Source organism: Monopterus albus, unplaced genomic scaffold, assembly GCF_001952655.1.
Source record: "Monopterus albus unplaced genomic scaffold, M_albus_1.0 scaffold2.1, whole genome shotgun sequence".
Taxonomy (NCBI): Eukaryota; Metazoa; Chordata; class Actinopteri; order Synbranchiformes; family Synbranchidae; genus Monopterus; species Monopterus albus.
The window spans coordinates 3,472,362-3,485,133 of record NW_018127882.1 but is presented as its reverse complement, the minus strand read 5'-3'; the positions used below and the strand labels follow the sequence as shown (position 1 = coordinate 3,485,133).

General features: G+C 40.1%; 1 protein-coding gene across 2 annotated transcripts in view; it reads left to right on the top strand.

Moving 5' to 3' along the window:
* glra4a (glycine receptor, alpha 4a) overlaps positions 1-1,820 on the top strand; it is a 47,130-nt gene extending 45,310 nt beyond the window's left edge. For both annotated transcript variants that reach the window (XM_020594609.1, XM_020594602.1), the window contains one exon: positions 923-1,820. In XM_020594609.1, the coding sequence (XP_020450265.1) occupies positions 923-1,213 (291 nt within the window). In that variant the 3' untranslated portion in view covers positions 1,214-1,820. The remainder of the gene's footprint in view (positions 1-922) is intronic.
* Positions 1,821-12,772: the final 10,952 nt, after the last annotated feature.

Genomic DNA, 12,772 nt, shown 5'->3' with positions numbered 1-12,772 from the left:
AGAAACAAGACGCTCTCATGGTTTTCACCAGTACATTTGAGTCACAGAAGTAAGCATCCGTTAAATACGAGATGATGCTTGAATGATACAGTAGGTCGTTAACAAGATTTATTACTGTTTTGAAGGGATTTCCAAGGTGATTAAAGACTCATACAATCTGTTTGGAAAGAAATATTCCATCCACTGCTCAATAAAAAATTTCAGTGTTGCCCCAGCTGTGAAGGTAATTTAAGATTGTCATCAAAACTGATACCATTTTGCTTAATTTATACGACGTGACCAACATGTTAAACAATTTACAGTACAGTTAAATATGCAGTTACTATATATTTTCCTATATTGAAGTTACTGTTATATAATTTAATAGAAATTTGTCATTTTTTGTTTAAAACAACAAGGACATTTTGATTAGAAAACACAGCCTGAAGAATGGGTCAAACATTTGCTTGGTAACAGAACATAGCTGGAATATCTTTCTCACCTGGAGGGTTAAGAGAGTCTGAGGATTTTGAAAAGACTGTCAGAACGATGGTAAAATGTTGTCATCTGGGTTTTTCCAAACATTGCCTGGTGAGTCTTTTTCAGATGAATAGCTGCATACTGAAGCTCTACGATGCATATGTAATAGACATGCATGAGATACACAAACTAGGCTTGGTGCCTGTTCAACACGCAGTCACTGACAAATCATCTACTCTATTTAAAAAGCTTATCCCTGAAGTCAAATTTCTCATTTTTCAGTGGCGGCCTGTGCTTCTTTTTTCTGTGGATGTTCCCAGTCTGTTGCACTCTGCTGCCCTTTTGTGTTGCTACACCCACAATGCTTTTGGGAATCAGCCATTGAGAGGAAATGTAACAAGCTGTAAGCTAATTCTTGTTGACAGTGTGAGGCAATCTGTTTTCCCTATGCTTGACTCCACAGGAGGAGGAACTGGTGAGGGAGAGTCGTGGTTTTTACTTCCGGGGTTATGGATTAGGTCACTGCCTGCAGACCAAGGGTGTAACCACTGTGGAAGGGGCCACTATGTTCACCCATCCACCTCCAGTTACAATCTTTGATGGAGAGGTACTTCACAAGCGTTTTGTGGACCGGGCCAAGCGTATTGACACCATATCCAGAGCAGTCTTTCCCTTGAGCTTCCTTATATTCAACATTTTCTACTGGGTCACTTATAAAGTGTTGCGACACGAGGACATCCATGCAAATTTGTAAAGTGCACTTTGTCGATTACAGTTACGATGTTTTAGGGTCCCCCCCCCCGAACCAAAACTGCCTGTCAAATGAGGAAATGTGTCAAAAAGCAGATTCAATTTTTTAAACCATTGCTAAAAACTTTGTGCTGAAGTGCGTCTTCAGGACCTCAGATGGGAGCAATTGAGAAGAAAGATGAGGGTAAGCTGCATGGATTCCGATCGGTGTTGTTATTGCCCTCTCGTATCGGTCTTGGTTTGATTCATCTGGATTACAGAGACAAAACACTGCCGGCACTTGCGAGCTCATGACCCGTGTTTGAGGTAAGAGTTCAGAGAAGCTCACGTTGATCCTGGTTGGATAATACATACTGACTTGAATTTTGACACTACGCATCTTTCAATGAATGTTTTTGAAAAAGCAAATTTAAAATGTTTTTCTTACACCTTTAGATTATCAAATGGGTCCAAAGGCTGGAATGGATGGATATTTATGAATATTAAGTGGTGATAATTCAATTTAGTTACTTGTAACAGAGATTTATATATATATGTGTACACACAAACACACACACACACACACAAATGTATAAATTGTATATAAATAAAGCCGTTCATTAAACTGCAGAAAGCACAAATATGTATTTCCTTTTGTCTAAATTTCAATAAATTGTTATTCTGCCAGGAAATCAAATTATTTTTCTACTCTAACTTGAAATTAAGGTTTATTATTTAAAAAAAAAGGATGCAGGAATCATGTACAGTGGGGCATTTTCAAGTACACATGTTCAGCCCAGTAAAACTATATCGCAGACAACTGCTTTAATATTGGAGTGCTTTAATAGACTCCACCAGCTCCAAATCCCAAGAGGGGACAGGAAAAACTCGATTCAACAATTTTAAATGCTGCAGAGGCAAAATCAGTAATCAGTTCACATCAGTGGTTCTAGGTCTTTGTAAAGCTTCGGTTATCATGGCTCTGACTGTTAGCCAGGAAACAATACACTCGCATTACCAGAGAGGAATCGAGGCCAAAACAATTTCTTTCCCAATCTCAGGAGTGGCTTCGGAGGTGTAGAGGCAGGGATGCAGTGGGTGGGAGACTCACCAGTGAGGGAGGACAAATGAGGTTTTTAAAATGGAAGATCAGAGGGTTGTTTTATCAACTAATGAGTTTGGAAAGAAGTTGGCGTTCCACTGCTAATGACAATGAATTCAGAGAGGCAGCTGGAGCCTACTGTCCTTTTGTCTGCAACCCTAATCAGCTCCTCTGTATTGTATGGTTCCTCAGGTAATGAAAAAAATGCGTGCATGTGTATGTGCTGTCATTTGGTTTTGTTTCCATTTTCATATTTGTAGATAAACTTTATACTTTTTTTAATGTATCCAGTGTTTCATATAATTCATTGATCAAAACCTTATGAGGATTAAAAGCTAAAATAAGTGTCTTGTCACAGGACTTTAAAGGTTTTTACATTTACATCTTTGGAGCATAAATTGAAAAATGAGGATCAGACTTGTTGCCTCAGAGCTGAAGGACAGAGTGGCTTGACACATTCCCTCAAAGTTCTTCATACACAGCCGACAGCTTAAGTATATTTTTTAAACAAAATGTGAGGTCAGAGGGAGAGCAGGGTCACCACTGAGTCTGTCACTGGTACTCGACAGAGTCAGGCTTGTTTCCTATCTTTTTGTTAAGTTAGCCAGCTGCTGTTTGGAGCTTAGCTTACACACTGGTAACAAGAGGAACTGAGAGTGGTATCAGTCTTTTTTCTGCATATTCATCAAAATGTTACTGAGAAGAGGACTGATTCCAGTGTATACAACCTGCTCAAAATCACTGTAAATGATGTAAAAGGAACACATTTATAGATTTTAAAAGTTCATTCAATGCTCCAGAAAACCCAGGGGTAAAATGCAAAATAAAAGACTTCTGTTGCAGGTTTTTATGAAAGGTTAATAGCATTTTTGTCTTTTGAGCATGATTATGGATGATAAGTTGCTCATGATTTCCCAATTGTGGACAGAGTAGCTACAATATTTTCTATAGCCCTTCATACTTTAACAAGTATTTTTCTAAAAGATAGACTGGCGATCTGTTCAGGGTGGACCCCACCTCTTGCTCAGTGTCAGCTAGGATTGGCTGCAGCCCCCATGATGCTATTCAAGAATAAATCGCTATAGATGGACTTTTCTAAAGGAGTTAAGAAACATGACAGAAACATTGGCTCTTTTCCCATGATTGAAGCCACAACCATTATCACAAGCAAAAATGCAGCGCAAAATTCAAAATATTGGTTTGGTGGGACTTTGTCCAATAAAACGAATGATAGCAACCCGTTAACTTTTTTTTTTTTTAAGCTCTGGTGAAAAAAAAATTACTGTGCCTCAAAAAAAAACAAAAAAAAACAATAATATCATCAGCCTAACAACTACTCTCTTTTCAGAGTAAGTAATGGAATTATTTCGGTCATCAGTCATGATGAAAAATCTAGCACATGTGTAACAAAAGGAGCTTCACTAAATCCATAAACCCTGACTGACACAGGCTGCGCTGACTCTTCCAGAAAACAGTATGTCCCTTCAGTGTGTATTATTATTTCAAGGACACAGGAATCCTGATGGATTCCAGTAAGGCAGGCTCTTCACTCAGCTGACCACGTTTACACACTGACTTTCAATGCGCACAAAATCCCCAGAGTGCTCTCACTTGAATTAACCCCAACCATCAACTCATCTCCTGTCACAAGACATCAAAAATCACCTCTTTAAAACAGTCTGATCTATAGGGCATCCTCCTATGGAAGGACAGGCTCAAATGAAAACATCAAATATTAATTGCTCCACAGGATTTAAATGCCAGTGATGCTCTGAGGACTGCCTCTAAAGGAATGCTTGATGTTGATGAGCGACACATATACATTAAGTCATCTGACTGCGTATAAATGAACAGAATGAGCAGGGAAGCAGAGGGTACATTTGATGTAGCTGCGGGTCATGACCACGGTGTGTGCTTGCCGTCTCCCATGCGGGTAATCAACATGCTTTCCCCTTCCTCTTTTCAGTTAAATGTCAATGGTGCCAGAGCTAAAACTGATGCATGAGCATTGAGAGCACAGCCTACGATCAATACTGCTGTTCCTTAGAACACAAGCTGCTCACAGATAAGGACAGAAACATTTACATACACACAAAAATGGTATAGATTTTCACAACTAATGTCAATTTTACAACAGCGTTTAGCACTACACTGTGTGTGTTTTAATCTGTCAGTAGTTTGCCCTTCAAATCGCTTGCTTTTTAAATGTTTTTCTGATCAAATTACAAGGAAAAGCATTTGTTTCTTTCCTGGAAAACTATGTAGTCTGTATCATCGTGAATTGAAATGAAAGCTTATTACAGCCATTGTAAAAGGAAGAGTCTTGTTTGTTTTCTTTTAAGAACAAATTAACACAGGGGCTCCGCAGGGGTGTGTACTCAGCCCATTGCTGTTCACACTGCTGACCTACGACTGTGTGCCAACCTACAGCACCAACCACATTGTCAAGTTTGTGGATGACATAACTGTAGTTGGCCTCATTACCAACAATGATTAGGCCAACTACAGGAGTGAGGTGTGCCAAATGGAAGAGATCTAAAGAGACTAAAGAGATCATTGTGGACCTTCAGGAGAAAACCTCTAAAGCATCTACCACTGACCATCAACGGTGCTGTAGTGGAGAGAGTGAGCAGCACCATGTTCCTGGGGCTGCACATCTCTGAGGACCTCTCCTGGACCAACAACACCACATCACTGGCCAAGAAGGCTCAAACACACCTCTACTTCCTCTGCAAACTGAGGAGAAACAGTGTCCCACCCCCCATTATGCACTCTACCTGTGCACCACAGAGCATCATCACTAAGTGGTACAGAGGCTGTACTGCCTCCTGCAGAAGGACCCTGCAACGCATAGTGAAAACAGCCAGCAAGATCATCAGTGCCCCTCTACCTTTCCTTATGGACATCTTCAACACCCGCCTCACCTGCAGAGCCATCATCATTGCTGATGACACCTCCCACCCCGCACACTCCCACGTCAGACTCCTGCCTTCAGGAAGAAGGTATCCGAGTCTTCAGGCCCACTCCACCAGACTTACAAACAGCTTCATCCACCAGGCTGTGAGGATGCTAAACACTGTCCCAGATGATCACAGAGTAGGACATACAGTGTGTGAACAAAACCATAACAAACCTATGTGTTAATAGATATATACTGTATATAGTCTTATAATACAAAAGCAGTTTCAATTTCTTTTGATGTTTTCTTCCTACTTTGAGCCTCAATCTTAAAGGATAAGGATAACCACCTTTATTGGCCAAGTATGTTACACACAAGGAATTTGTTTCCGGTACAGAACCGAGGCAGCCATCTGCAGTGCCAACTAACCATCAGGGGCAACTTGGGGGTTCAGTGTCTTGCCCAAGGACACTTCAACATGTGGACTGCAGGCACCGTGATTCAAACCTCTGACCCTCCAGCTGGCTTTACCCACTGAACCACAGTTACCCCCGCCCCTGACAATCTTCTTATTATTTGCACTACTGTCACTGATTGTACATGGTTTGAGTCATAGCCTATTAGGTTGTACCGTTTAGTTTTTATCCCAATCACTTTGACTTAGTTTTCTTATTCTTTTTAGTCTATTTTTATTCTACTTTTATTCTATTTTAGTTTCCTAAATGCTATGGCATTCAATACTAGGTGAGAGAGAAATGGTATTTTGATTTTCTGTATGTCCTGCACATATAATGAATAAAAATCTTTGATCTCTCTTGATCTAAAAGTTTTTAAATGACTATCCAGGACCACAGTTACAACAAAACAGTAGAATTAATAGAACAAAATCACATCTAGATGTTTAGAAAACTGTGTAGCCCAGTAGATGACTGTTGGATGAAGAAATAGCAGCCATGGGGAACAGACTGGGTTTTTTTTGACAGTGATGTATTAATAAGACAGTGCTACACATTTCAACTTTAAATATATGAGTAAACAGAGAAAACTGCTGCTCCACAAAACATTATGGATGCAAGCCTTTTGAATGTCACCCAGCATGTGATAACACACTGTATCCTGGCACATTAAAGCACATTTTTCTTTTTGATTGCTTAAAACCCCACCGCAGTGGGTGGTGTTTTAATGTCTGTCCATTGTTTAATGATCTAATTCCATAATGTTGGAAAACGTGCAATGGTCTTCTGGTGTTTGTTTGGTCAGTAGATATTACAGCACATTATAGGAGTCATGATATTTTTGGTTTCATTAAATCTGTTTTGCATTTGCATATTGAAATACAGTACATTGATTTGAACACAAATGCTTACATACATATATACTGTATAAACATCTTTACCTGCATATATTCATAAAAATAAATCCAATTGTGCAGGAAAGGTAAGAAGCTAAATGCTTATGCAAAGAGTTTTCCTAAAAAGATAACAAATTGCAGTATTCATCACAAACTGGGCAGTATGGGTGTCCAGGTCAGCAGCTCAACAGAAACTTAGCTTTATTATTATAATACTAATTGCCTCAAGTGGCACAAATTTAAAAGTGGAAATTTCACCCAGAAATCCTGGGAGCATGTGTTACCTGCAAGAAAACTATAATTCTTAAGAATGGATTTTGTAGGATATTTTATAATCACAGGCAGACAACAAGAAAAGTGGCCATAACTGTGACTGCTACAACAAAAGTGACTGTACCTCTATTTCCAATTAAGCATACGTTCATGGAATAACACATGAACACCACAGCTTTCTCAGTTCTGCCCTGAGTTGTGTCTAATGTAACATGGATCCACAATTAAGGAACAACTGAAAAACCAGATTGTGAGACTTCCTAAAGATGGAAGAGGGTACAAGAGATGTGCAAAGGGCATTGCATTAAGGGCTGCATGAGTGTAAAAGGTCTAGATGAAGATAAGAGGTATAGATGTCACTCTGAATGCACGTTTCCAGGCTCAAAAGGCTTGACAGAAGAGGCCATTTGTTGGTTTGTTTGCTAAAAATAAATACAATTGTATTAAGCTGACAGAATTTGTAATGACTAAGAGCACTGCTGACCAGACATGTGTTCTAGCTTCAGCCCCCCATCCCAAAGATATAAAGTCATTGTTTAGATGTGGGTAATCAATACTGAGCAGAACCACAAGAAACCTTAAACACTGTCTGATGCTAGAGTTTGTAGTTTTGTACCTTGTCCAAAATCAGCGGCACAGCATGTTCTCCATGCACAGCTCATGAGGATTTCTACTGGCCAACAGCACATTTGCAAAGAAGAGTTGAATGAAACATGGCCCATAAGTCCACCAGAGTCAGCCAGAAGGTCACACCAAAACCTCCGCTAGAATTCATAAGCAATGCAGTGCGAGACAAGGCAACAGAGCAGAGAGTAAAATGTGATGTGAGTGTATCTTTAGACATGGTACTTTGCTTCCCAGTTGAATGACACGCTCTACCATTATCACTGATGCAAAAACATCCACTATAACCAATTAAACACTTGAGAATCTCATCTCTCACAAGCCTTTTTTTTATTTTGTAACTAGCCAAAATAATGCCTGTAACAAAGGAAAGCAATCTGGAAGTCAATCTATTTTAATATTTTCTATTTACTTCCAAAAGTTCCCCTCAGATTCAATCCAGAAGAGCAGTTATTTCCCTACTATCACCTCATTTGACTAAGTCATGTGTCCCAACACTGGTGACTCAAAACCCAAGATAATGGCTTTAAGGTAATGAACAACTTGTAACCAGATTCCCGGAGATGACTGGATGGGATGTTATGGCTGTTAGTAATGAAAGAGACAAAACCATCCACAAACATTTCTTCTCCTCCTATTGCAGAGCTTTAAAATATTTCACTGGATTTATTCTCTCTAGTGACACTTTTTGCCCACCTCTCGACTGTCAACCTTTTAAGATGAGCAAGGCAGCCAAGCCAAGACAAAACATAAGCAAACTGAGAAGAGCTGACAAGTCTGCCTTCTTTACGTGAGCCCAGAATGTTAATGCCACAGCAGCTGGATTCCTCAAAGAAGTTCAGATAGACAGACTGATCAATAGATGGTACAACTCTTGCATATTTGAATGTTTTCTCTACTCTAATCTAATCTGAATAATGAAAAGAAGACAATGTGCATCTTAAAAGAATGCAGCAAGGGAATCCTACACTTCAACAGCACTGACCAAAAAGAAAATCCTATGTGGATTCATTTCCATTAATCCCTCTCTGTACTTCTACCCATCTGTAATTCCAACATCCTAGAAAAGCCCTAAAGCTGGAGCACTGCAGCTTGGTGTTTGTGGATAATGCTATATACAGTACATGCAGTATATGTACCCTGTCTTATCCTTTGTGTGGAAAGAGGAGAAACAAGGAATTAGTAAATTCCCCAAAGATGATATTCAGTTATTCTTGGAGAGAGGTAGCTGAAGACTGACTTGGGTATAACAGGATATATAGGACACACAGGCAACATTAAATTTGCAATGACTGATTAATTACCTTCATAACAGCTGCACCAGACACGTCTCCTCTTCTTAAATGGTTTCATTTAAATAACAGTCGAATAACTTTGGTCTTTCCCACACAATTAATCATCTCACAACAAATTTATCTTGTTAATCACTGGGCTAGACAACCTAACTGTATACACAATAGTTAAAACTGGCTCCACCAGCTGAAAATACATTGATGCAAACACCACCTATAAAAATGCACTTGTGTCTCCCTGTACTTTCTTTGCTTAATACCTAACCCCACTTCTCCTCAGTAAATAATTCTGCACATAAGTAGTCAGTGACAAAGTTTGACATCTGGAAACATCTGTACAGTTGAGCATGTTTGTGGTCTTGCAGGCGTCCTCAACACTTTGTCCATTCTTTATCCACCCTGCTCCCAGGTCTTGGCTCCTCTGCTCTTGCAGCCATTTTAAATAGAGGACTCTCTCTATTTCCATTTCTGCCCTGTCCATCAGGGATGATTCACACTCCTGTTAATGCCCAAGAGAGCAAGAGAGGGAGACAGCTCACAGCCTTTCTCCTCTACTGCTCTGACACCAGCTCAGTCCTGGAGGTTCGCTCGGAGAGCTGAGCCAAGACGGAAAATAATTATTTCCCTGGGAGACAAGGCATGTAGGTGCACACAGCGATGCATGCTGTAGACACGTGTGAAGTTGAGACAGCTAAATGTTTCACTTGACTTCTCAAAGAGAAAAAAATAAAGAGCAAAAGAGACAAACTTGTTCTTTGACTGCTCTCTGAGTGACTTCATTACTTTCCTCTTAGTGACAGCGTCAGTCTAACACCACACACTGATACTGCAATTCATAATGAACATGTACAAAAAGCCAGTTTAACATCTCTTTTCATTTAGTTTTGGGGATTTTTTTTCTCATATTGCTCATTTGTGTTACTGAAAAAGTAAAGGAGCACAGGAAATAGAAAAGAAAACTTTCTTCTGTAGTGCTTCTTCCCCCTGAGATCATGTATGGAATAGGTATATGTTCTTGGTTGACACAACCCTGCAGTTCTTCAGCTCAAAAACACTCACCTCTGTGCCGAGTTCACTCTTTATACTAGTATTAGAATTTTAAAAAAAGCTGTAACCATAAGGCTGCTGTCACACTTCAGCACCGTTTCAGCATCAAAAGGCCACCTCAAAATGGTTGCATTTGTTTATGTCTGCTATACATTTCAATGCTCATAGTTTGTTGCACTGAATTGCATACAGCTGTACCTAACAAAGTGGCTGGTGAGTGTATATTAAGTCCTTACTACTTTTCCTTTGCTTAGTGGAACTAAACTGAGCTTGGATGAACAGCATGCACCTGCAGCAAAGCCAACAAATAAAAGGCAGGTCATGCCTACATTACCCACAGGGCAGATGGAAGCCCCAGAAGGCCCCAGTAGCCACAGTTTCACAAGTAGATCAACAAGCAATAGCCTTTAATCCTTTCAGTATGTGTGCCCATGTGCCCTTGTTTAATTCACTAACACTTTCCAAATATGATTTCCCACCAATGTGATTGTTTTGTAATGAAAGAGTTTCAGTGGTCTCTAGAGAGATTTGCTTGCATGCAATCAATTTACACAAGAGATTGTGGTCTGAATGGTTATCTCACTTCAAAAAGTAACTACTTGGGAAAGAATTAGATATCCAGGCAGGGATAACAGTTGACATATACAGTGAGGAACAGAAGTATTTGAACACCTGAGAAAATCAGTGTTAATATTTGGTACAGAAACCTTTGTTTGCAATTAGAGGTCAAACGTTTCCTGTAGTTCTTGACCAGGTTTGCACACACTGCAACAGGGATTTTGGCCCACTCCTCCACACAGATCTCCTCTAGATCTGTCAGGTTTCGGGGCTGTCGCTGAGCAACGCAGAGTTTAAGCTCCCTCCAAAGATGTTCTATTGGATTGAGGTCTGGAGACTGGCTAGGCCACTCCAGAACCTTGATATGCTTCTTACGGAGCCACTCCTTAGTTATCCTGGCTGTGTGCTTCGGGTCGTTGTCATGTTGGAAGACCCAGCCACGACCCATCTTCACTGCTCTGACTGAGGGAAGGAGGTTGTTGCTCAAAATCTCATAATAAATGGCCCCATTCATCCTCTCCTTAATACAGTGCAGACGTCCAGTCCCCTTCGCAGAAAAGCACCCCCAAAGCATGATGTTACCACCCCCATGCTTCACAGTAGGGATGGTGTTCTTGGGATGCAACTCATCCTTCTTTTTCCTCCAAACACGACGAGTGAAGTTTAGACCAAAAAGTTCTACTTTGGTCTCATCTGACCACATGACTTTCTCCCATGCCTCCTCTGGATCATCCAGATGGTCTTTGGCAAACTTCAGACGGCCCTGGACATGTGATGACTGGAGCAGGGGAACTTCTGTGCAATTGTATGATTTGAACCCATGACGGCGTAATGTTCTACCGACAGTGACCTTTGAAACTGTGGTCCCAGCTCTCTTCATGTCATTGACCAGCTCCTCCCTTGTAGTTCTGGGCTGATTCCTCACCTTTCTTATCATCAGTGATACCCCACAAGGTGAGATCTTGCATGGCGCCCCAGTCCGAGGGAGACCGACAGTCGTCTTTAGCCTCTTCCATTTTCTAACAATTGCTCCAACAGTTGATCTATTTTCACCAAGCTGCTTGGCAATTGCCCCGTAGCCCTTTCCAGCCTTGTGGAGGTCCACAATTTTGTCTCTGGTGTCTTTTGACAGCTCTTTGGTTTTGCCCATGGTAGTAGTTGGCATCTGACTGACTGTGGGGTGGACAGGTGTCTTTAAAGAGCTCAGACAGGTGCTACTAATTTAGATTAATGAGTGGAGTAGAGGTGGACTTTTTCAAGGCACAGTAACAGGTCTTTGAGAGCCAGAATTCTTGCTGTTTCTCAGGTGTTCAAATACTTATGTTCAGCAGTGCAAGACAAATAAATTCTTTAAAAATCATACAATGTGATTTCCTGAATTTTTTATTTAATTCTGTCTCTCAGAGTGGGAATGCACCTACAATGTGAATTTCAGACCCCTCCATGATTTCTAAGTGGGAGAACTTGCAAAATCGCAGGGTGTTCAAATACTTCTGTTCCTCACTGTAGACTAAAATGTGTGGCATTTCAAAGACCTAAAGTTTTGACACTATGAGACATTTTAAAAGGAAAAACAGTGAAAGTGCTGACGTCTTTTCACAGTGAACCGATGTTAACGATTTATCAAACTTGTTCTCACGTTCTTTCTTTCTGCCATCCTTATTTTCTGCAAGAGGCCTGACTTCTCACTCTTTTTCTTCACAGTCTATTTGTTTTGTCTATATTAATTCTGAATGAAGCTTTGCCATTCAGAAGAGATCACAGTATTTTTATTTAGCTGTGTGAAGGCCTCAGTCCTGGCCTTCACCATGTGAGGGCCTAAACCACCACCAGCAATGGACTTGGTTGGGTAATTTCTTTGTTTATGTGTGTAGGTTAAGTTATCGGTAAATATTGGTTGATATTAGACATACACGTTTGATTAATTTTGTATTAATATGTGTAATTTTTTTTTGAGTTACCATGTTTCCTGGTCCATGTTCAGCCAAAAGATTGGACCAAGGGAGCAGCAGGTTTAAATACCTCCCACTAGGCCTGGACTGCACCAAGTGCCCAATACTAGGAAGGGGGTAGTTTGGGAGAAAATTATTATTTATTTGTTGGTAGTTTATGTTAAAACTGTCAAATTATGGTAATTTCTTTACATTTAAAGGAAATATTTTTTTGTGAGCAGACTGTCTGTTTAGTGTTTATTAGTTGTTTGTGTTGTTGGTTTGGCCAGCCAATATATATGTTCCCCTGTGTGTGTGTGTCACTTGTTATGTCAGTTGGTTTTTGTTGAGGTAATAGATGGCTCAGTTTGCTGTATTTTGAGTTTCCTTATCTTTTGTCAACCTCTTTTTAGGGCCCAATTTATCTGATGTTAATATTTACATTTTTCCTTACTTCTGGGTTAATAAAAAAGCCCATTGTTTTGAACTTTGAAAGCTGTGTCTTTT